Here is a 22919-nt window from a genome sequence, read left to right as displayed (position 1 = left end):
TGGAAGCCACTTCTGGGTTTTCAATAAAAGTCTTATCAGGTGGGCTGTGATGGCACAAGCCTATAATCCCAGCACTCAGGGAGAAAAAGCAGAAGAATCTCTGTGATTTCAAAGAGCTTGATCTATATAGCAAGTTCTAGGATAGCAGGGCTACATTGTGCCAAAAGGCACAAAGGGTACATATATACACACACATATATGTGTATATACATATGTATATACACACACATAGATATTTATACACATACATATATGGTATTATTATTATATATTGAATTCTATTATCATTATGTAATAAATGTTGGTAGAAAAGTATATAAATAGAATTACATAACTAAGCTGAATTCTAAAGAGGGAAAGAAAACACATTTATTGTTTCCTTAATAATAACTATACTGAGTAATAGTTATTTCTAAGGTAAAGGAAACAGAAACTTTTTTTAAGGTTTTAAATAGTATTTATAAATAACATCAGGTCTTTTGTATAAATTATAATTACATTTAATAAGTAATTTCATGTTAAACTACAATAACATTTAAGTTTTTATAAAATGGAAAATAAATCAAAGATTGTAAGTCAAAGCACTTTTCTTAGACAATCTCATTTCTATGTGTAAACATTCATATATTTTCTCACTAATTCACAGTGAACACTTTAAGGATGTATAAAAACAAATACAAGGCAAAAGTATAGAAAATAAACTATAATTCGAAAGCACAATTGTACACCAGGAGGTATAGGTATCATAGGTTAATCGACACAGTTATTTCAATAAAGAAAAGGAGCCATGTGTGTTCTTTTAGATAGTATCCACCAGAATGTAGTCCTTAAACCTCTTGAGGAATCTCAAGAAGCTACTGCCATACTCCTGCTCTTTGGTCCTCATTTCCAGTTTTTTCAAAAAACATGAAATCCTGAATAAGACAAAAAAAAAAAAAAAAGAAAAGAGTTTTCAACAACCAAAAAGAGAACAATCCCCACATACAAAGGGAAGGTATAAAAACTCAGCAGCATCAGAACAGTGGGAAAATACAGCCATGCGAGCTCTGCCTTCCCCTCTCCTTTTCAACTGCGATCATCTCACCCTTCTGCCTTTGCTTTGCTGCAGACCAGTCTCACTAATGTCCTGATAAATTCTCCAGATAAGATTTTTTCATAACCACCCACCCCAATTATTTTTATCTTGCTCCCTCAACTTTTGCTAGTCCTTCTAGGAAGAGAATGTCTCTAGCGACAAGAGTTCCAGGTTCAGCTTTGGACCTGGGGCTGATGCAGCATCTCAGCAGGAGGGGTGCAGCTCACTGGCCCTGGGTCAGCAGCTCTCTCCTGAACAGACTCACTGTCTCCCCAGACCGGTTTGTCCTGTGCGGGTCTAACCTGACATTTCCTCCATGAGTCCTATCAAATCATGGAGACTTTATTTCTTGGGTCTCTTTTATTTTTCTTTCCCCTTCTAGCCATTTGCTAATCGCTTGGACTGAACAATTGCAGTGCCATTTCCTTTCACGTCACCTGGATTTCTCACACAGTCACCAGGATTTATCTTTGTAAGGCTGGATTTCCAACAAGTTTGCCTAATTTTAAATGAACAAGTTAATTAAATTCTTCATGACCTTGTCTGTGCCTAAAAAGCTGGCATCTTCTCCAAAGCACCAACTTTGAGTCTTAGAATAACTCTAAACCCCAACACTTTTGTCTTATGGATGAACAGCCTCCTCAATCAACTGTGCTAGACTGGGTCCGGTGTCATGTGATGGAATTTCAGACCAAGTTAAATGGTGAGTACTGATATAAAAACCTGATCATTTCATACGCCATTTTGGAATACAAAAAACTTGGTGAATGATTTTGGAATGACGCTAAGAAAGCCACCAATAAAGAGGACCAGCGGGAACAGACTTACTATGAGGAAACACGCTCCAAGCATCACAGCCTTCATCTTCACATCAAGGTCTAGTGGAAACTGAATCCCAAAGTTATCTGCATCTGTGAAGGCCTCTCTCACTAAACCAGACCACTGCTTGGAAATTTTGCCAACTACAGATTCTTCATCTAGAGATTTGAGCTGCAAGGCAAAAATAGAGTCATAAACATTTACAAAAACTAAACAGCAGACATGCTTCCAAAGTTGCGATTCAAAGAAGCAAATATTGCATTAAATTATATAAACTGTAGGTCCTTACAACTATTAATTGTATACTGACAAAACTAACATTCTCTGGTTCCAACAGGAACAGACAATACAAATTCTTACACTTAAGGCAGAACAAATTTCAATAGAAAAGCCTTTTAATACCTCACTGATACACTGTCTAGGTTATTTCTATTATTGGGAAAATAATAATACAACTGCTGCTCAAATGCTGCTTCAAGAAGCTTTGCTTTCTTGTAGTCTTGACAGTTTAAATCAGGTAGAGGCTCATTGCCTCCTGTGGTAGGCAGAGCAGGGCGTGAGATGCAAAAGCCAAGAAAGACCAGCTGTGAGTGGAAGGGACCAATGAGAAGCTCCAAGGAAGGCTTCCAGGGCAGAGGTGCGATAGGACTTGATAACAAGTGGAGAGAAAAAAAAATGCAAGAAGTGTGGGAAATCAGATTTCCAGTGTGAAAAAGGTTCTGATTTGGGGGCTCTGTGGGAGCAAGGCCCAGGGCCAAATTTACAGTAGAATGGGTAGGACAAAAACTAAAGCCACTCCACAGAGGGCACGTGGATGCTCGCCAAAGTATGTACACACAGACTTAAGTCAAAGCAGGAGTGGGGGTGTCCTTTCCAAACCTACAAAATTCACCAAAGGAGGGAGCAGCCTCCTTTAAATCCCTTGCCTCAGACAGGATCTACCAAGGAAACACGGGGACATTCAGAGGCAGTCAGCATCTTGGTGTGGCTGGAGGAGGATGGCACCTTACATGTGTGGATGTTTATCTCTAACGTGAATGAAAAGTCACAAACCATTGCTCATAGAGTAGTTCTTTCATGCCACACCCACACTGGGCAGAGTGCGCTTTCTCTTCCTTGAGAAGTAGGTTTTCTCCTATGTCTAATTTGATGCCAGGGTGTGCAGATGACTTGAGAGTTCACCAAGGCTAACTTGCTTGGCCTTGATGTGCATCCAGTGAGCAGTATCACCCACTGAGCTGCTGTGGATACAGTCCTTTGACACACTTTCCTTGAGCAGATGGAAGGTCACTTCCTGTTCCATGTGAGAGCCATCGACATGAGCTTCCATCAATGCACAGAAACTCGGATGGTCGAAAGGCCATGATGTGAGCATGGTGATGTCAGTTTGAAGTCATGAACCATTAGAGTTGTATCAGATATGCCACGGTGACGATGAGCGGCTCTAAAACTAATGCTCTTTTGTAACCTCTTAGCACTCTATGGATAATAGCTGTCATTTACACATTATAGTCAGGCATAGAGGGCCACATAAACCAAGACTGACAATACTGGAGATACACACCACTAATTAGCAAGTGCAAAATGATTCTACCATTCATACATTCCTGTTATAGTGTGTATTGTATAAATCAAGAAAACTAAATGTTTTAAAAGAAAGATTAGTAAAATAGAAAACTTTGATAATATCTTATGATGATAGTTATGGGCATGGGTGTCCCTCTCAAAAGATCTTGTTCTCTATTAATCCTTCCCTTAATGAAGTAGTGAGATGAAATGAAATAAAGGCTGCAGAGGTCATGTGACTGATTTCGGATAATGGTTTCTCAACCTGTGGGTCATGCTCCGTATGGAGGTACAATGTCACAGGGGTTGTATATCAGATATCCTGCATATCATAGATTTATATTACAATTCATAACAGTAGCAAAATTACAGTCATGAAGTAGCAACAAAATAATTTTATGGTTGCGGTCAGCACAATGCGAGGAACTGTATTAAAGGATGGCAGCGTCAGGAAGGTTGAGAACCACTGGGCTAATGCATAAAGGCTCCTTGGTCATCCAGTGATGGAGCAGAAGAGTGGGTTTCTGACTGAGATTTAAGATGCTTCATGGAAGACCTTGTGGAGGGTGTGCAGGAAGATGGAACACATCCAGGCAGGATAGAGCAGGACAGCCTGAGGGTAGTTCACTCTACTGGAAATGGGGAGTAATTTACATCTTATAAATATTATTTCTGGGACCTCCCATTTTATATTTCCAGAGCCACTGTTGACTACGGGCAGTGGAACCTCTGAAAAGTAAAACCTTGAAAAGATAAAAACTTTTAAACTAATCACATTGAAACTGTCACTAATAAGGCATTCATCTACATTTTGGTTTTCAGCATCCATGTAAGAAGGTGGCATAGGGAAAGTGCACACTGCATTCTTGGTCAGAACTCTAAAAATCAAAAGTGCACACTTTCCGTCAAACAGCAGAACAAGGGAAAAAGAAAGAGCCTAGGAAACCAACTTTAGTGGCTTGGTTCCTCTTCTACTTAAAAAGTGTGAAACAAAGTATAAAGATACAGAAGTTAGTGTGTTTGTGTGTGTATACTGTGTGTGTGTAGCTGTTTATGTATGTGCATGTCAGCATGCATTTGTGTAGAAGCCAAGTCTTTAGACACAGGGTATACTGCTCACACCCTTATTTTTGAGGCTGAGTCTTCAATTGCTGATTTAGCTCGGCAGCAAGCCCCCGGAGTCTTTTGTCTCCATCTTCCTGTAGTGGAACATAGGCATGTGCCTCTATGCCATGCTTTGCACACAGATGCTGCAGATCCAAACACAGAATATACACGTGTACAGCAAGCATTGGTCAACTGGGCTATCTCCTCACCAAAACATGCAAAGATTTTAAATGCTAGATTGATTTTCATTACTTTTCTTTCCTTCTTTTTTGCCTCCACTATAGATCTCTGCTTTTTATCTACACTGACCTTTATTCAGAGTAATCGTTAATCATTAATCAGATGAGCACACACCACATCCCATTATTTAGGTAATGCAGTAGGAACATCCTATAGGAATATATACTTTTCATGTCAGGAAAGCACATCCTAGGAACGTTATGATATTTCTTACCTCAAAGTCAATGTCTGAACAGCAGGTGCACACGACACATGGACCAACAACTTTTAGAACATTCTCCTTCTTCTCATTTTGAAGAGTGAACTTTGGCAGACATGGATGCCAGGTCTGAGTCACATAACCTATGGGCACACCAGGAGGAGCTTGGACTTCTATCTACAAAAACAAGAGTGCATGCTGAATAGAGCCATAGCCACCCAGGGTTAATGGATTCTTGAAAACTCTGCTGCTTTCCTTCTCAGTTGATAGGGGAACTCCACACTGACCTCCTGGAGACAGCAGGGAAAGCAGCAGCTACTGCATCTCAGGGGTCTCTCCAGAGTCATGACCTCTTGGCCCAGATTGTCCAGGATCCTCAAGGTGAAAGGTCTAGCTGGTCCACAACAGTTCCGAGTGCAGCAGTCAGTATCTTCCACAGCAAAATAAACTCTCTGACCCAGGCTGTTCTTGATTTCATATTTGTTATTTGTTTCAAAGCCTGTTAAGACTGAAAGCACACAGGGGAAGTCCCATTCACCACTTTGTTAGGAACAGCGACTCTCTCCTGAGGTAGCAATGGGGAGCGTGCCTGAGACTGCAGGGAGCAGCAGGAAGTGGGAGACAAGCAGTGGAGAGATGCTCTGGACTGGAACACTTAGGACACAACAGTGGGAAAGGAGATGAACATTAAGGTAAGAAGGAAAGACAGAAGACATCCGTATGTGAGACTTCCTCAGGGATCAAGCTGCATGTCCACCTCCATGGACTGTATCACAAAGGAGCTTCAGTGTCTGTGGAGCTGCAGTGCTGAGGGGGAAGGTGGGGCTTCGTGCGCATAAATGCGCAGTCATCTCTTCTGGCAGAGCTTAGCTTTAGGGCTTACAGACTGATTGCTATGTTTATAGTCTATGAATTGAATTCATGTCATGGTTTGTGGAATATATATATATATATATTTATGGAGCTGTATTAAAGGGTCACAGCACTACGAAGGTGGAGAACCACTGCAAGACAAGCATCTGTAAGCTTCTGGCTGAACCTCCCACAGAAGACCGTAGGGAAAGCGACTGGCAGGCTGGTAACTGTATGAACTGCTTTTACTTCTAGAAACACCATCATTACATGGCAAACGTACCTTCCAGAAGTTCAATTTGCTGATGAACCAGAATCTGATCTATCTGTTACAGAGAAGAAAGGATATGTGCTTGAAATTAGTTATCAATTTTCATATTTATATTGCTTTGCATTTAAAAGTTAATATTCTTAAAATTTTCAAAATGCTTGTGGAAATTCTTTACTATAATATTTTAGTCAAATACATATGATTTATGACAAGTTTCTATATGGATAAAACAGCATTCTTTCTAAATATTTCTCAAAGAATATCTAAAACATTTTAATTTACTTATAACTTCTGTTCTATAAGATGGAAAAATATCATGTGTGACCAATGTCATCATTTGTAGTATGCATAGATTTTCCCTGGTATATGTAAGATCCTAATTTTATAAATACCTATTTTGAAGAGATTTTATGACCCAATAATTGATGAGTTTCCCCATCCTACACTTTTGAGTAACTTGTGGAAAATTAAATTCACACAGAGTATCTACAGAGACACCTGATTGACTGAGAACTGGGTAGTTGTCACAAGGCTATTTGTTTATAAGCTTATAATTGGATTATAATTATAATTTATATTTTTATTGGACACTTTTACTCCTATTTCACCTCATTTCCTTTATCAAATAAATGCTAAAAGTCATACTGTTATATTTTGAGATATATGATCATACCGTGAACCCCGAGTTTGCATTTGCATTATTTAAATAAAATCATCTTTGCGTTACGAAACCAAGTTAGCAACTAGTTGACAGGAAGTAATCATAGAGAGCCGCAGAGTGACTAGGTTCTTTTGTTTTGACCGAGTGGAAGGATGCTCTCTTTCGGAGATACCAGCAAAGTGAGAAGTTCAGCTAGTTGCTACTCAACCTCTCTGAGCTAGCAGGCTTTCACCCCAGCCTTTGACTCCTGAATCTTACTGGCAAATAGAACAATAGAGATTTAATTTAATGTTATATTTGGCAGCAGCCACAGAGCCAGGCCACAGTCTGAACAGTTGAGCCACCGCCAGGGCAGGAGACCAGTAGCCGCAGAACTGCGTTTGTTGGCTCAAACAGCAGCAGATTAAAGTTTAGCCTCTGTGCTGATGGAAAAAAAAACACAGCGACAACTCATTATCATGTAGTGCAGCGCATTTGTGGCTTTATTTTCTATCTGTCGGATCTAACAAAGTGCATCACTCAAAGGACATAAGCAACACTGTAGGTCGGCGTTTTACTGGAGGTAAACATATGAGTCATATAATAGGGCGTGGATTGGGGGTCAACATTAAAGAACATCCAGTTCAATACCAAAGTCCAGGTCAGGAGGCGAGGCCCACTATCGTGGACAAGGTATACAATTTTTTTATACCTTCAGAGAAACATGGTAATTATAACTCTTGCATATCAGAGACTTTCCTATCATGATTCAGTAAAACAATACACGAACTGAGTAGAAAACTGAACTGAAAATAGTGATTAATAACCATTTTTTAGGTAAATTCAAAATCACAGAAAACACAATTACTGCGCACACTAATGTTCTCCTTAAAAACTGAATCTGACCTAGAAGAATTACAAGTATCTAGTGGTATAAAATGTTATTTTTCTATTTCAGACTTTTATGAATTTTTTCCCATTCTCCAGCTTAGACACTTAAATTATTTGAGTCATGAATAGTTCATGCAATACACTTGCCTGAGTTAAGTATTCCAACCCAGGTGGACAGTTCAGTGGGGGAGGTGGTGCTGGCATCCACGGAGCCCCTCCAGGCCCACCTGGATGATTGTACGCTGGCTGATTTTGGACAGGAAAGCCACTTGGGCCAGCACCTGGATAACCTCCTGGTGGGACTGGGTAGCCAGCTTGGGGTCCTGAATATGGACCCTGGGGCCCTGGATATGGGCCCTGGGGTCCTGGATATGGACCCTGGGGCCCTTGAAAGCCAGCCTGGGGCCCTGGATAAGGATTCTGAAGTCCTTGGTAGCCAGACTGGGGTGTGGGGTAGCCATTCTGTTCTGAAGGTCCTAAAATAGAAGCAAGTGAAATAAATCATAACTGCATAGAAAAGTCAGTTCATTACAAGTATCCCAATTATCTAGAGAGTTCTCATCTCAGAAATCCTATCAATACAGGATTTATACGATATTGTAATTTTTATATGTCAGAAAATATGTTCTAATAATTGGGAATGGGAGAGAAAACAAGTCCTGTCCTAAAACCACAACATAAACCTTCTGGCATTCTGTGAAGACCCAAAATGGAAGCCTGCAGCTAGGTTTTCAAGGACCCAGAAGACTCCAAATAGAAGATGATTCTGGGGTTTCAGATGGTGAACATCCTATGTCTACAGACTTGGGAAAGAGTTTGTTCCATCTCCCTAAGGAAGAACTGAGAATATAGAGACCATCTGCCTGATCAGGGAAGGAAGATGCTGCTGTGATCTGGTGGGTATATGGAATCCAGGAATGGTACTAAACACCATCCAGCAAAGACAATACATTCCAGGAAAAGAAAGAACTGTTTAACCTAAATATTATCAGACACCACTGAGAACCCTAGAATATAGTTAAAGACAAATTGTTCTTTGTAGTACATTTCAGATACTTGTTTGCCAAGAGTTTTAATCCAGTGTATTCCTCTGAAATTCTTTCTGTCCATTGAAAAAAATGATTTACAACTTTATGGCATATAGTGGCATTTCAATTGTATTTAAATAAATAAAGTTTTCATGGGGATCAGGAAGGTAAAACAGCCACACTGGTAAGCCTTACAGACAAGACAATGGTCACACACCTTTATCCCAGTAGTCACACTAGCTGCCATAGAAACCAGGCAGTGTATGCCGTTAACCTCAGTGGTGCACACCTTTAATCCCAGACCTAGAGAGGATTATAATACGGGAGGAAAGAGCATTTATACACAGTCTTATTCTGAGATTCCTGGAGGCAGGATTGCCATTTCTGACTGAGGTCAAGGTAAGAGGCAGTGGCTGGCTGCTTTGCTTTTCTGATCTTCAGGTTGAACTCCAATTTCTCTCTCTGAGTTTTTATTAATCGTGCTTCAATAGCAATAAATTTAAACCTTACTATTTATTACCATAAAAGCTCTAGAAAATACAGTTTATTAACCAAAGAATATAACAAAAGCAATGAGACAAATTATTATTGTCATCTTATGTGTATGGGGTTTTTCATATATATATATATATTTGTGAGTGTAAATATGTAATATATATACACCATATATACACTTGTGTGTATAAATATATAATACATATGTACCATGTATATATATATACACACACTTGTGTATGTAAATATATAGTATATACACCACACACACACACACACACACACACACACACACACACACACACACACACACACCATGTGCATGCCTGGTGTCTGTGTAAGTCGGAAAAGGGCATATTCCCCAAGGTTGGATGTATAGACCATTTTGAACCACCATTTGGTTGCTAGGAATCAAACCCAGGTCCTCTGCATGGGCAACAAGTGCTCTTAATCACTACATAAACTCTCCAACCCTGAAGAAACTTTCCAATAATTAGTAGCTAGAGAAAGGAGGGAATTAATACAAGTATGCTGAACAGTCTCCAATAAGAAATTACAGTGAGTTTCTTATAGTGAGTTATTACATAAGAATGGAATACATGTTCAGATGATTATATGCACCCATGATTTTACATTGAAAGACACTCAAACTTTAGAATCCACAGTGGATAAATAAAACACTTTTGACAAAAATCCATGCCTCATTTAAAAACAAGGCTTAGAAAATTTGCTATACCTCACAATGCTCTTTAATTGCCTTCATAATTTCTTATTATCATAGCAAAGGGTTATTAAGAAGCCAGGGGTACAAGGAGAATGGCTTCAAGAGGCTTACAGTCAGCTTTTGGTACATTAACAAACAAAAATTAGCATTGGTGTAAGGGAATCTCTGAGCAAGATGGTGACACAGGAGGTGATGACTTTATGTGGCTGATACCCATCCATGAGAAAGGAAGGATGCACTGTGTGAAGGTCTGATGAGAGGTGTTTCAGGTGGAATAAAAGAAAATGTCAAAACCCTCCCCTCGAGACACACATACCCACTGTAATCTACTATGAGGAGGACTGAACCACTTTCTAACTCTCTGGCTTACCCTTAAACTTGCTGGAAAACCTCCCAATGCCAATTCTTTGGGAACTCAGCAGAGGTTTTCAAGCCTGGTCTCACAATAGAAAAACCTGGTGGTTCAGAAATCACCAGTCCCTGAGTTCACAGGTCATCTACTGGTGTTCTTGTCCTGACACTTTTAAGTTACTCTTATGTGAAGCCATGGTTGACAACTATTACATTAGAACCTTGAAACTTAGACAGACCATATTCTTTAATTATAAACATCTGGAAAGATCAAGTTCCCAGGGTTGGAGAAATGGTTCAGAGGTTAAGAGCACTGGCTGCTCTTCTAGAGGTCATGAGTTCAATTCCCAGGAACCACATGGTGGCTCACAAACATGTATAATGAGAACTGGCATCCTTTTCTGTCATGTAGGCAGAACACTGTATACATAATAAATAAATCTTAAAAAACAATCTAGGATTCCAGAGCAGTTTTGTGACAAATCTCTTTGCTCAGCAAAGAGAACAGACTGTATAATGCTTCTGTCCAAACATGGTAATTCCCAGGTTGTTTGGAAAATCTGGGCAAAGCATCTACTAGGGCATTAGCACAGATCAGATAATGATGACAACTGCATTTGCTAAGTGAAAAACTTTCTATTATTTTATGCATTGGTTCAAAATAAAACATAAAATTCATATCCCTAGTAAATGATAATATGATTCCTCTACTTTCCTGAGACATGGAAAACAAGAATCATCATAATTACAACATAAAGTTGTGTCTTTCCTCTTTTAGTAGTGGGGATTGAATTTATGTTCTCACACATACAAAGTAAGCATTCCACTAATTAGCTTCATCTGGGCCTTATTTGTGTGTGTGTGTGTGTGTGTGTGTGTGTGTGTGTGTGTGTGCGCACGTGCGTGCGTGTGTGTGTTTCATCTTGTGTCAGGCTTTTTCTAAATGCTTGAACTTACCATCTACCTGCCCCCTCTTACTGTGCTTCTGCGATTATGGATCTGCATCTTTAAACTTGGTGAAGAGTAAAGGTGTCCATTATAAGTCTCACAAAGTGGAACCAAGAATCCTAGGTAGCTTCCAGTGGTGAGTACCTTCATTTACCCGTTACTTCGCTGAACACAATTAATCCCCAATCCCGTAGGACTCAAAACACCCATGGAAAACTTCCTAATTCTCACAACAGATGAGCAGTCGATAACATTAATTCTAAATTATGTGTTTTAAGTGAAATATTGTTGCTCAATATAAACATACTCCAGAGATTACAGCCCTCTATAAAAAATATCCCTATGGAAAATAGATGGAACAAAATAAAAAAGAAACTGTGAAGCTGCCAAAATTCCTTTAATACAATTTCATGAAAAAGAAGTACTAAAAAAAGATATATGTGCCCACCCCCTTTCTTTCTCTCCCTTCCAAATTTCAATTGATTAGTGTTATTTTTCCATCTGCAACAAGTATTTTACCTTGGAACGCTGCTGGTGGATACTGAGGGCCATACCCAGCTGGCAAATGTGTTCCTGCGTGAGGAGGCTCTGTTTGCATACCTGCAATTCAGGGAGAGGTACATGCATGTCAGTTTAAATCTGATGTGCATTGGGAAGAACAGTAGACAGTGCTGAGATTGTGTGATGCAGAACTGAGGCACAATTAAAAAAAAACTCAGAGAGAGATATTGGGGTTCAATCTGAAGACCAGAAAAGCAAAGCAGCCAGCCACTGGCTCTTACCTCCACCTAAGTTCGAAAATGGTGATCCTGCCTCCAGGAAGCCTCAGAATGAGACTGAGACTGAGATCCTCTCTAGTTCTGAGATTAAGGGCATGCAGTCCTACTGCCTGCGTTCTATGGCAAGCTAGTATGGCTACTGGGATTAAAGGTGTGTGTCACCACTGCCTGGTCTGTAAGGCTGACCAGTGTGGATGTTTTACTTCTCTGATCTTCAGGCAAGCTTTAGTTATTAAAACACAAATGAAATGCCATTACATAGAACTGAAACGGGCAAAGTAAACTCTGTATATGAGTTCTGCCTGCAAAAGTGTTAATGGAAGGAGACTTTTGCTTCAATCACGCTGTGAAAATGGATTCACAAGATTGAAAGAATGGCATGTCTTTTATGTTTTTTTTCAAATTTAACCTAGGTAGCTTAGAAAAAAATCATAAACCTGTGAGACAACTATCACAAAAATATTTTACTTTTATGGATATATAGATCTGTATGTATGTTATGTAAACTTATTCATATACATTTCACTTCTCTTCAGGCACAAATGTACCAATATGCATATAACTATATGAATATATTGAGTAAAAAAGTGATGGTGCCAGCAATCAAATGAATTTCTCTAAGCTGAATGAACTGCTAGCCTGTAAAATAGCTCAAATCTACCAAATTATATTTCAACAGCTTTAGTCTTGTTTTATGACAATTTAGGGCATTATAAAATTCATTAAGAAAACCAAGTGGTCTGTCATGAAAGTTGTGGAATATACCCATCAAAACTAGATTATGGTGAAATATATATTTTGACTGTCTCAACAAAGATGAAAGAGAAAGGGAAAAATATTTCTGAGAAAATGATTTGGCTAGTAATATTTTTTAAGATCTGTAATGTTTTTCTTCTCAAAATTTAAATATGGCAAAATCTTATACTGTAGACTTGATATATTTATTTGGAACTTTCCTGAGAGGGGAAAAAAGAGGAAGATCAATATGATCAATATTACTAAATCTTAAAGGATGTGTATATTATAAAACACACATCATGAAAGTATGCATCTCTACACTTTAGAGAATGAACTGATATCAAAAATGTTATTCTTTGATGTTAGTTAGTATGACTAGAATAACCATTAATGTATACAAATTGTGTCCAAAAGCCCAGAAAAGTCCTCTGGATAAGACATAGTAAGCTCTGCACAACGTACATATCTGTATGTCTAACATACACCTTCCTCTGTGGACTTGCTGTCACTAACTAAATGGTACCACTCCCATTTGTGCCTGTCTTCTCCATGCGAGAACACTAATACATTGAGGATAACAGCGTCGCAGCGAACCCAAAGAGCAATTTCAAGAGCCGAATAAAACATTACTATCAAGTAATGTCTTATCAGACGATTTTATGAAAAGTGAAAACTCAACATGAATTACTTACTGTGCTTTTCCATGGTTTAACCTGTTTTGAAAACAGAATATCTGATGTTAGTCCATTATCTACAGATTTATAGGAACGATGTGACTGCTCCAAGGTGCTCATGAACTCTGCAGGCACAGGTCTGGTCAGCCCTCCCAGTGCATCTAGTCTAGCCTCATCTCTGCAGGCACAGGTCTGGTCAGCCCTCCCAGTGCATCTAGTCTAGCCTCATCTGCTTACTCAAGCTCTCGGGTTTTATTCTCATCTCCATACTCTCATTCTTAGTAGAATTTCAGAAGTTTTTGGCTGGTCGTGATGGTGGACACATTTTTAAGGATCTTTGAAAACAGGATCCAAGAAGGAACACTGTGAAAGACACCCCCAACAGGCAGCGGAGCTAAATGGGCAGCCTTCACAAGCAGCGCTTCTAAAAGAAGCAGGTGGCTCACATACGAACCTCTGAGCTCACCTCTAGGAACCATCTAACAAGGTAGAAGGAGAGAATTCCAGGACATAGGAGTGGAGTTTAAAATCCAGGATCTATGGACCTGCCCTGCTTGAGCCCCAAATTTTAGAAGGTTTAATATTCTGTTCTGTGGATTAAAAGTTGCTTCTTACTAAGGAACCTGGTTGAGAGTCTCATGGTGACAGCATTCTTGACAATCCTAATGACCCCACATTTGACTACTGAAGAAACATGCAGTACATCAAAATTTATACTTGGTCCTGTTCCCAGTAATTGAATCCCATCTTAGCTTTATCCACTACTATCCAGGTACCACATTCTGTAACTCTAAATGGCAAAAATTCCATGCTTACTGATTACAATGGAAGCAAAGCAGACAAAAATTCTGTTCCTCAAAACTTTTATCCTCCTGAATTAAATTGATGCCTTCTCATGTCTGGCACACTCCAGTATCGGCTGCCCTTTTATTAGCTTCTTTACTGTGCAATTCTGAGCAATAAAGCAGCAATAAATGTGACTATATAAGTAGTTAAATCAGTATTTTCAAGAAACAAATGCCAACTTTTACTTCATTTCAAAATTGTTTATCACTGGCAATTTTAGGTTAAAAAAATCCTATCTTTTTGTTTTGTTTTTGTTTGTTGAGAAGGGTTTCTCTGTAGCTTTGGAGCCTGTGCTGGCTTCAAATTCACAAAGATCCTCTTGTCTATGCCTCCTGAGTGCTGGAATTAAAGGCATGCACCACTACTGCCCAGCTAAAATTTCAGATATTAATGAAATACTTATTTCTAAGTATTGCCACACCAATTTTAAGTACTTTATATGCAAGAAGTCCAGCAGTGATCAAGTAAATCTCAATAGGTTTACTCTAGAATAAATCAAAAAAAACTTGTGTTATCCATTTAAATTTCTCTTTTTACTTTAAACAATAGGAACATGATTGTGTATTAACTGACCGGTAGCCAGCTCCAGTGGCTCTCATCAGTCCTTAAGGGCAGAAATATAAGTATTTAAGTTTTTTTTCTCCAATTAATCCTAGGGCTAATAGTAAACTAATAAGCATATGTAATTACAATAGAGTGTAAGGTTATATGTTATATCAGGCTACGTTAATCTTTCAAAGTCCACTATGTGAATATATATTCTTACTTTATATATATATATATATATATATATACATACATGTATATGTATATGAAATCTATACACACAGAATGCCATGATCATCTATCTCAACATCAAATTTTCATTATGAAAGGTTATGCATTGAAAGGAATATTAGTTTTCATAAAATATGCCAAGAGTAGCAGATATATCAAATTAAAAGAAAGATAAATCTTGGAGTAGAAAATAGGTGGTATCCTTGAGTGTTAAATGTCCTTAAAGTTTTTACCTGCACCATTCATTTATATTTTTAAGATTTATTTGTTCTTGTTGTCTGTGTTTAAAATGGTTTTGCACGCATGTATGTATGTGCACTGTGTGCACCTGATGCTGTGAAACGGTCAGTAGAGGGCTATGGATCCTTTGGAACTAGAGTATTGGTGGTTGTGAGACTCTACGGAGGTGCCAGAAACCAGACTTTGATCCTTTGCAAGATTAGCATTAACCATTGAGCCATCTCTTATAACATGTCCCCTGTTTCTTAGACACTCTTTAACACAATTCAGCTTACAAAAGCCTATAGCCTCAACTAAGTACAAACTTTAAGTGATCGTGGGTTTTAGCCATTTTCATCTTGCTGTCAGTCAGAGAACTTTACCTTTCTTACATATTGGTTTTTCTGTTTGTTTTGGTTTGATTTGGTTCTTTTGAGAAAGGGCTTTTCTGTGTAGCCCTGGCCATCTTGGGGCTACCTGTGTAGGCCAGGCTGGTCTCGAGATCTGCCTGACTTTGCCTCCTGAGTGCTGGAATTAAAGGCATGCACCTCCACCACCCTGCTCATGTTTCTTAGATTTTGTAAATAGAGCCTAGAACTGGAAAAAAAAATCCTTTCATAGTTTTGAATTTCAAATATACAATAAGAACAGTTCCCTCTCCATAAACCACGCAGTGTTCGCCATAAACCAGCTCAACAGCTAAAGTTTGAATTAACAATTTAGGTTAAACATTTTTCTTTTCATTGTGTGTATGCATATTTGCATGTGTGTAGACATGGACTGGAGTTTAATGGGCTGCAATTGACCCCGGTATCTTCCACAGTTGCACTTTACCTTATTTACTGAATCAAGTTTCTCACTGCTAGTCTATCCAGTCAGCTTGACTATGGGATCTTTGTTTAAAAATATTCCTTCTCAGAATGTGTTTGTTTTGGTCTAGGAATTTCTATGAGGCCTGAAAAGAATGGCATGCTAGAAAGACTGGAATTCCTGAGCCATGTCAGGTTGATCTTAAGAATGTGGTGACTTAAGGTTCTGTCTGCATAATGAGCCAACCAAGAGGACACTCTTGGGTTCATTTGTCTTTTCCTCCTTGTGCAAAAATCCCCAAACAGGGCTCTCTTGTCTCTCTTTGATGTCTTCTTATTATTTTATTTCATAATTTTGAGGCTTTAGCTATGATCGGGAGAAGAACCACTTATTAAAAAAATCTCTGCACAATAAAATGTGGATTCTTATTCACCTTGGGTGCTAACACCATTTCAAGATTTAAAATTACATGTTGGGATCTAGAGCAAATAGTAGGCTGCCACTAAGACTGTCCCTCATGTGTCTAAGGGACGAAGGCATCTCCCTGTGGCTGCTCACCCGAACTACTCCCCTTAGCTGTAGAAATGATCTTCTGCCTTCACTTTAGCAGAGCTTCGTCCACACAGCTTTGAAAATAGCCTGCAGCTGTATTCCTAGTTGAAGCATGTCACTCATTATTCCAACCTGATGATCTGATGACTTTTAAATGATGTTTCCTGTTCTTGTTTTCTTGTTTTGTGTCTCCCCCCCCCCCCACCCCCCCCCCCCCCCCGCGTGCACCAAGACAGAGTTTCCTGGCTGTTCTGGAACTTGCTCTGTAGACCAGGCTGGCCTGAAACTCACAGAGATCCGCCTGCCTCTGTCTCCTGAGTGCTGGGATTAAAAGCATACACCACCACTGCCCAACTCTGCTCATGTTTTTTGAAGTTTCAATAAAAAAAAAATAATATTTATGATGTACCCAAAGGGGAAGTATAACTCACACCAGGGAGTTACAATTTCTCCAGAATGAATAAAGAACTTCAAGAAATACCTGGATTACTAAATTCTTCTCTGCAACTCTATTATGTGACACATTTATAGGAAATTGAATCATATATATATATATATATATATATAAATGAAAGTAAATATAAATAAAAATATTTCTAATTTTTGTTTTCTTATTATAATAACAAATCCCAATTTCTTTTCTGGGGTTTCTTAAATAATTAATTTTAATTAAAACAGTTTTTGCTTTTAATTGTGTAAGAGGTATGTATGCGATTGTATATGTATGTTTGCATGTGTGTAGGCATGGGCTATAATTTATAGGGTCAAAGTTGAGGTCTGTTATCTTCTTCAATTGCACTTTAATTTGCTGAGCCAGGCCTTTTGCTAAACTAAACTGGAGCTGGCCAATTCCATAGCCAGACTATGGGAGCCATTGTCTCTGCTTCCTGCTTGGGCTGGGATTGCAGGCAGTGGCCACACCTGCTGAGTTTCTCTGTAGAGTCTCGTGATCCCACCTGTAATCTTCCTGCTTGCCCAACAAGTGTGTTAATCTACTAGGACATCTCCTCAGTTCCTTTCTGGTTGTTCTTTTTTTTTCTTTTTTCTTTTCATAATTGTAAAACATTCCCACCTGGGACAGGAGGAAACCATGAGGACTCGTGATCATGTTTTCACAATCAGTACATGGTACAGAAACCCCTGTCTCTTGGGATCTTGAAATTCCTATTGCTTTTAAAAGCATTTTGGAATATTATAACATTAGCCAAGCCTATAAAAAGAGTACAAATTATATTGAGGTTATTTAACTAGAATTTACTTATTAAATGCCTAAGAATAATGCTGAAAGACCTGGATAAATCCAGAACCCCCTAGCAGGAAAAAAATAGAGCCAAAAATCTAAGCAGGGAGAAAAGAATCAGAAATCTAGGATTAGCCGGTTCAATGACTGTTTTGGGAACTAGCTGAAGATAAAATTAGACTGTAATCTTAAAAATAATCTTAAAAAACAGGGAGTTTCTCCCTTGTGATTATTGGTATTTTTGGAATACTCTGTTTCAGGAACTAGCTGATTATAATCTTGAGAAACAGGGAGTTGCCCCCTTGTGATCATCACTGGATTTTGGGAATTTTCTATGACGCCCTCCCTATCCACTTCGGATTACTAGGCTGTGGTTTCTTCACTTAAAAACCCCTTCTCCCAGTTACTCGGGGTCGAACTCCTTCCCTGCGTGGGTTATGAGTTTCAGCCCCAGTGCACTGGTACCTGTCAATAAACCTCTTGTGACTGTAGCAAAGACGGTCGGTCGGTCTCTCGTGAGTTACTGGGGGGGGGGGGGTCTGTTATCCCGAGACTCTCACTCAAGTCTCCCCACACCGGGGGTCTTTCAATGCCTCTTTGTAAATTATCCCTTGTAGGAGATAAACCAGTTCACATTTTCTCCCCAGCCTAAATGTCAATATATGTCCTGACAAAATTCAGCAGCATCTCATAGCTTCAAAACCACCATTAGCATCTCAGTGCTGAGCAGTTGAATAAGATCTCATGGTGAGAAAACAAAAAAAAACAAATGTAGTCCAAACAGCAGGGCAGAACCACAATAAGCCACAAGTGAAAAAATTTTCAGGTACTTTTTTTAGTTAAATTTTTAGGTAGGCTTTATGTGTTTGGAAAGGTTTGGAAAGCATTTAACATAAACACATTTCATGTGTTAAATTGTGGGTTTGATGGCAGTCAAACTGAGGCCGATAAATATGCACATATATTTCACAAATGGGTGCTTCAAGGTATTGGTGAGCATTTGGGGACAGGACACCCCTGACTGTAAACTTGTTCACAGCAATGCAATATCACTTGTAACAGGAAGTTTCCCTGTCAAAATCCACATCTCTAGTTCATGCTCATGAAATGGAAACAAGTTTAAATTCTGAATGAAACGCTGTAAACTTTGAAAGAAAATAGATTATACACCAGCTGTAACCCACGGAAACTGTTGCTGTCAAATGTTCTACCAAAATAAGAAGTAAATTTAAAGAAGCAGAAATTCATCTGGAAACCCAGTTATGCTTACTGGGTTCCTGTATGATTTCAAAATGCCCCTCTGGGAAGCCCAATGCTTTACATTAATTTGAGATTTTTTTTTTTTTTTTTTTTGCTTACTTATAAATGGAGTACCTAAGCCCACGGAAGGAAAGCTGTTGTTTAATGCCAGCCACTCAGTTCCCTGACTAGCTGAATTAACATGGTTTCTTTCACTTTTCACATCTTTGTATTCTTGCCATTGGCTCTCTGAAAAAGAAAAAGGAAAAAGACTTCCAACTTGCACTGAAATTTGTTAGCAAATATCAAAGCCTTGGGTTCCAGTTTATTCTTGTGGTCAATAGTTTCATGGCTAGGTAAGCTTTTTTCCAAGAATTTAATTTGAAAATGAAAAGAACCCTTGGTGACACACACTAATTAGGGCTGGTTTTATCAAGCCTTTTTTATTTAGTGCTATACTACAAGAGTGTGATGTGTACACACATGCATATATACTTATATAAATATTTCCTGAAGAAGTATTCACTTTGTGAATATCCTGTGGTTTCAAAGTGGGGGTATTTGTTCTGGTGGAAGCTCCACCTCAGTCCTCTTCCCCCATCCCTCTCTCCCCAAACCATGCCTCATCTCAGAAGGTCCCCCAAACAGGGCTTGTCCCCCAGAAAACAAACACGTGGTTTTTCAGACTCTCTTCCCCTTTTCATCCGGGAGCGGTTTACCCATTAAACCTGAGCTTTTTCTAATTCGGTTTCATTTGGTCTGATTTTGAATTGTTGCGTTGGCTGAGAGGTTTGGCAGAGTACAGAAACTTTTCAAAATTTATGGACAGTATAGAGTTTATAGTGTCTGTACTAGACATATAGCATATATACTGTCTATATAGACAGTATGAAGTCTATATGTCTATACTATAGACAATGCAAAGCTTTATACAAACACTTCACCAGCAAACCTAGGGACTAAGAAGAGAACTAACTATATCCTGTAGAAAATCGAGAGTGCCCTGAAAGAAAATAATGGCGTTATTAGAAAGGTTTAGCAGGGCACAGATTTACATAGGAGTGGCAGTGGAGCCCTCGAGATAGATCAAAGTCACATTCAAAGGAAACTATCATCAGCCAGGCCATGGAGTTATGGGTGTGGGTGTGTGCAGTGGGCACTACAGACAGGTGGGAGGAGACAAGCAGAAATTCTGAAGCTAGACTCCCTTCATTCAGGGGAATGAATGATCTGGGAATTACAGAGCAGAGGAGGACCCCTCTTTAGAGATGACGATGATAGGGGCACAAGAGACAGTCACCCAGGTGTGTACCCACCTTGAAGTAAACTCCTTCAAGGAGTCTGATGCTCTCTGACCAGACTCAGAGACTCTTGTGTCTCTTGCCACCCCTTTATTTCCCTGTTTGTTCTTTCTTCAAAGTGGCCCAGTTGTCGATAGCAACCAGATATAAAGTTCTGTTGACTAAAGAAGGAAGCGCCCCAGCCTGCCTGGCATGATTTCCATTAAGCTTCGGTGCAATTAACCATTTAGCTCGCTAAGCCGGAAGAAAGCAGAATTGTCTTGGAACTGCGAGGTGATCAGACCCAACTTCCAGGAACAGATTACAGAAATCAATCCACACAGGAACCAGGGAGAGAGTTGTCTGTGTGGGGACTTTGCCAAGTATTTGATAGAATGAATGCTGGTTTTTACTAGATTCTTATTTCTTTATGCAACTTATTAACTGATGCCAAAGTGACTGAAACTCTTGTTATTGGGGGGGGAGGGGGGCGGGAAGGAAGGAAGGAAGAAGGAAGGACTATCTTCCTTCCTTCCTTCCTTCCTTCCTTTTCCTTCTTCCTTCCTTCCTTCCTTCCTTCCTTCCTTCCTTCCTTCCTTCCTTCCTATCTTCCTTCGCCCCCCCCCCCTCTCTCTATACTTTGTTTGTTCTGTTTTTCTCCAGTCAGGGTTTCTCTTGTCTAGCCCTAGTTGTCCTGAAACTTGCTCTGTAGACAGGGCAGGCCTGGAACTCAGAGATTCTACTTAGCCCCAAGTGATGGGATTTTAAAAGTGACACATTTTTAAGTCTTGTTTTAGTTAACAATTTCGGAGAAGAGCTAGTATACATGAAGAAACTGGGTCACAGTTCAAGGCTATGGTGTAATAGAAGCCTGAATGCGCAGCTAGTGGTTTTGCCCCCTCTGTTCCTTACTCCCTTTGTATTCCCTACTTCCGTATTCTAGAATGCTATGCACAGTTTGGGTTCTAGCCATAATCCAAGGGAACACTTTGGTTAAAGAGCCAGCAGGTGAACGATTCTTGTTTTTTTTTTTTTTCCTTTCCTTTTCTGCAATGGGAATCCATCGTGGACTCATCACGTTGGACAACTGGACAAGAGCGCTACTGCCGAGCTGCAAGTGAGCCCAGCTTCAGGCCGTGATTCAGGGCTGCTCTGGACTGTAAAGCAGTGTGCTAAGCTGAAGAAAGTCCTGTGGGGACTTTCAAGGAAATTACACCAGTTTGGTTCCCTGAGCAACGGTGGAGACAGCGCGGCCTCTGGCTGAGTTCTCTCTCCACTTCCGAGGTCTCTAGTCCAGGTCTTTTGGCTACTTCCTCCAGTTTCCAGACCATACAAAGGGTCCCCAGCCCTTGCTCCTGCTCAGCCCTCGCCCCCCAAACCTCCCGCGCCCCATTCTGGTACCCTGCTCCTAGACGCACACAGATCGCGAACTCCGTCCTGGGTGGCACAGAATGCTGGGCTCACCTGAGGCTCCTTTTATTTGGCAGCCGGGGAAGCTGAAGTCAGGGATGTGGACAGCGTGTCCTAGTAGTCCTGAGTCCCAGCCCCTTGCTAGTGGCGCAGCCGTCCCAGAAACCTCGCGGAGGGACTGAGGGGCCTGCCCGCAGCCTGCACTCCAGAATTCTCCAGCTCTGCGCTGAGGCCAGGCAGTCCACCTTCCCCGCCCCGCCCACAAGCAGCTGGTGGGTGCTAAAAGGAAGTGGGATTTTGATGGCCTTGGAAGGGAGGGTCATTCTTTACCGGGGGAGTGGCCTCTTCTGGGAACTTTCTTTGCACTGCTCTCTCAACCTCTCCACCTATGGGGGAGGGGGTTCCTATGCAGGAAGTCAAGTTACTTTCCTGCTTTGCATCTTTTCTTAAGCGGTAAATCGGTTACCACATCTGTTCCATCCTCCCTGATGGCATTCTCAAGGTTGTTGAAATCTTTCCCTAGCAGCATTTTTCTCGTCTTTTAAAAAAGCCTTAAGGCTTTTACAATTGTTTGGTGCCTTTTGGTGTTACTTTCGTTTTCTTACAGTCTGTAGAAAATTACTGTCCTTACCTTGAAAACATTCCGGGGCTGGTCTGAACGGTTGCTTGCTCATGGGAAAATCAGCGTCTGCTTTTGTAGAGTACAACGGTGGTTCTCCAGTTACAGCCTGAGAAGAATTACCTGGTTAAAACTACAATTGATGGCAGTGCTTTCAAAGTTTCTGATTCACTGTGCCCGGTGTGGTACGTGTCTAAGAAATTTCCCTGTGACTTGGGAGGTACCTTTCTTCTGCCTCACGTGTTATGACTCATTCGGTATTCTCTGGGGCACTGTGTTTATGAAAGATGGAAGAGGTTCGCAGGTGAATTTTGATTAGTGAGCTCATCCTTCCTTGCCTGTGACTGGTGCATTTCTAAGTATATTCAACTTAAAAAAAATCCGGAAATCATCTTGGGCAAGGCTAACTACTCGTGTATGTGTATATATTTCTGGACACACATAAACATGTGTGTTTAGGATATATTGTCCTTTCATAGAAAGCAATGATGCAAGGCATTTCCATGTTAGTGTGAGCCATAAAAGAGCAA

General features: G+C 40.0%; 1 protein-coding gene across 3 annotated transcripts; it reads right to left on the bottom strand.

Annotated features, from left to right (window-relative positions):
- Window positions 1-347: 347 nt before the first annotated feature.
- Plscr1 (phospholipid scramblase 1) lies at window positions 348-22521 on the bottom strand. Of its 3 annotated transcripts, none has more exons than XM_038322637.1 (9): window positions 22402-22521; window positions 13416-13436; window positions 11726-11806; window positions 7808-8136; window positions 6142-6184; window positions 5294-5514; window positions 5022-5183; window positions 1904-2065; window positions 348-914 (listed from the first exon to the last, which is right to left on the bottom strand). In XM_038322637.1, the coding sequence occupies exons 2-9, from the start codon at window positions 13426-13428 to the stop codon at window positions 855-857; spliced, it is 1071 nt and encodes a 356-aa protein (XP_038178565.1). In that variant the 5' UTR covers window positions 13429-13436; window positions 22402-22521; the 3' UTR covers window positions 348-854. The 3 variants fall into 3 exon arrangements, with proteins under 3 accessions (XP_038178565.1, XP_038178564.1, XP_038178566.1); XM_038322636.1 differs by lacking the exon at window positions 22402-22521 and adding an exon at window positions 21825-22048; XM_038322638.1 differs by lacking the exons at window positions 13416-13436; window positions 22402-22521 and adding an exon at window positions 21825-22048.
- Between the last annotated feature and the right edge of the window lie 398 nt (window positions 22522-22919).

This window comes from Arvicola amphibius, chromosome 3, assembly GCF_903992535.2.
Source record: "Arvicola amphibius chromosome 3, mArvAmp1.2, whole genome shotgun sequence".
NCBI lineage: Eukaryota > Metazoa > Chordata > Mammalia > Rodentia > Cricetidae > Arvicola > Arvicola amphibius.
Note: the sequence above shows the minus strand (reverse complement) of the source record. Positions and strands in the feature narration are given on the sequence as shown.

Bases quoted from the DNA above. Each gene is read 5' to 3' on its own strand.
- Plscr1 (XM_038322637.1), bottom strand. The intron at 5,515-6,141 runs GTACGTTTGCCA...GTGTGCTTTCAG, and splicing joins GCAAATTGAACTTCTGGAAG to TCTTAACAGGCTTTGAAACA. The intron at 5,184-5,293 runs GTCAGTGTGGAG...TTGTTTTTGTAG, and splicing joins TTCCCTGCTGTCTCCAGGAG to ATAGAAGTCCAAGCTCCTCC.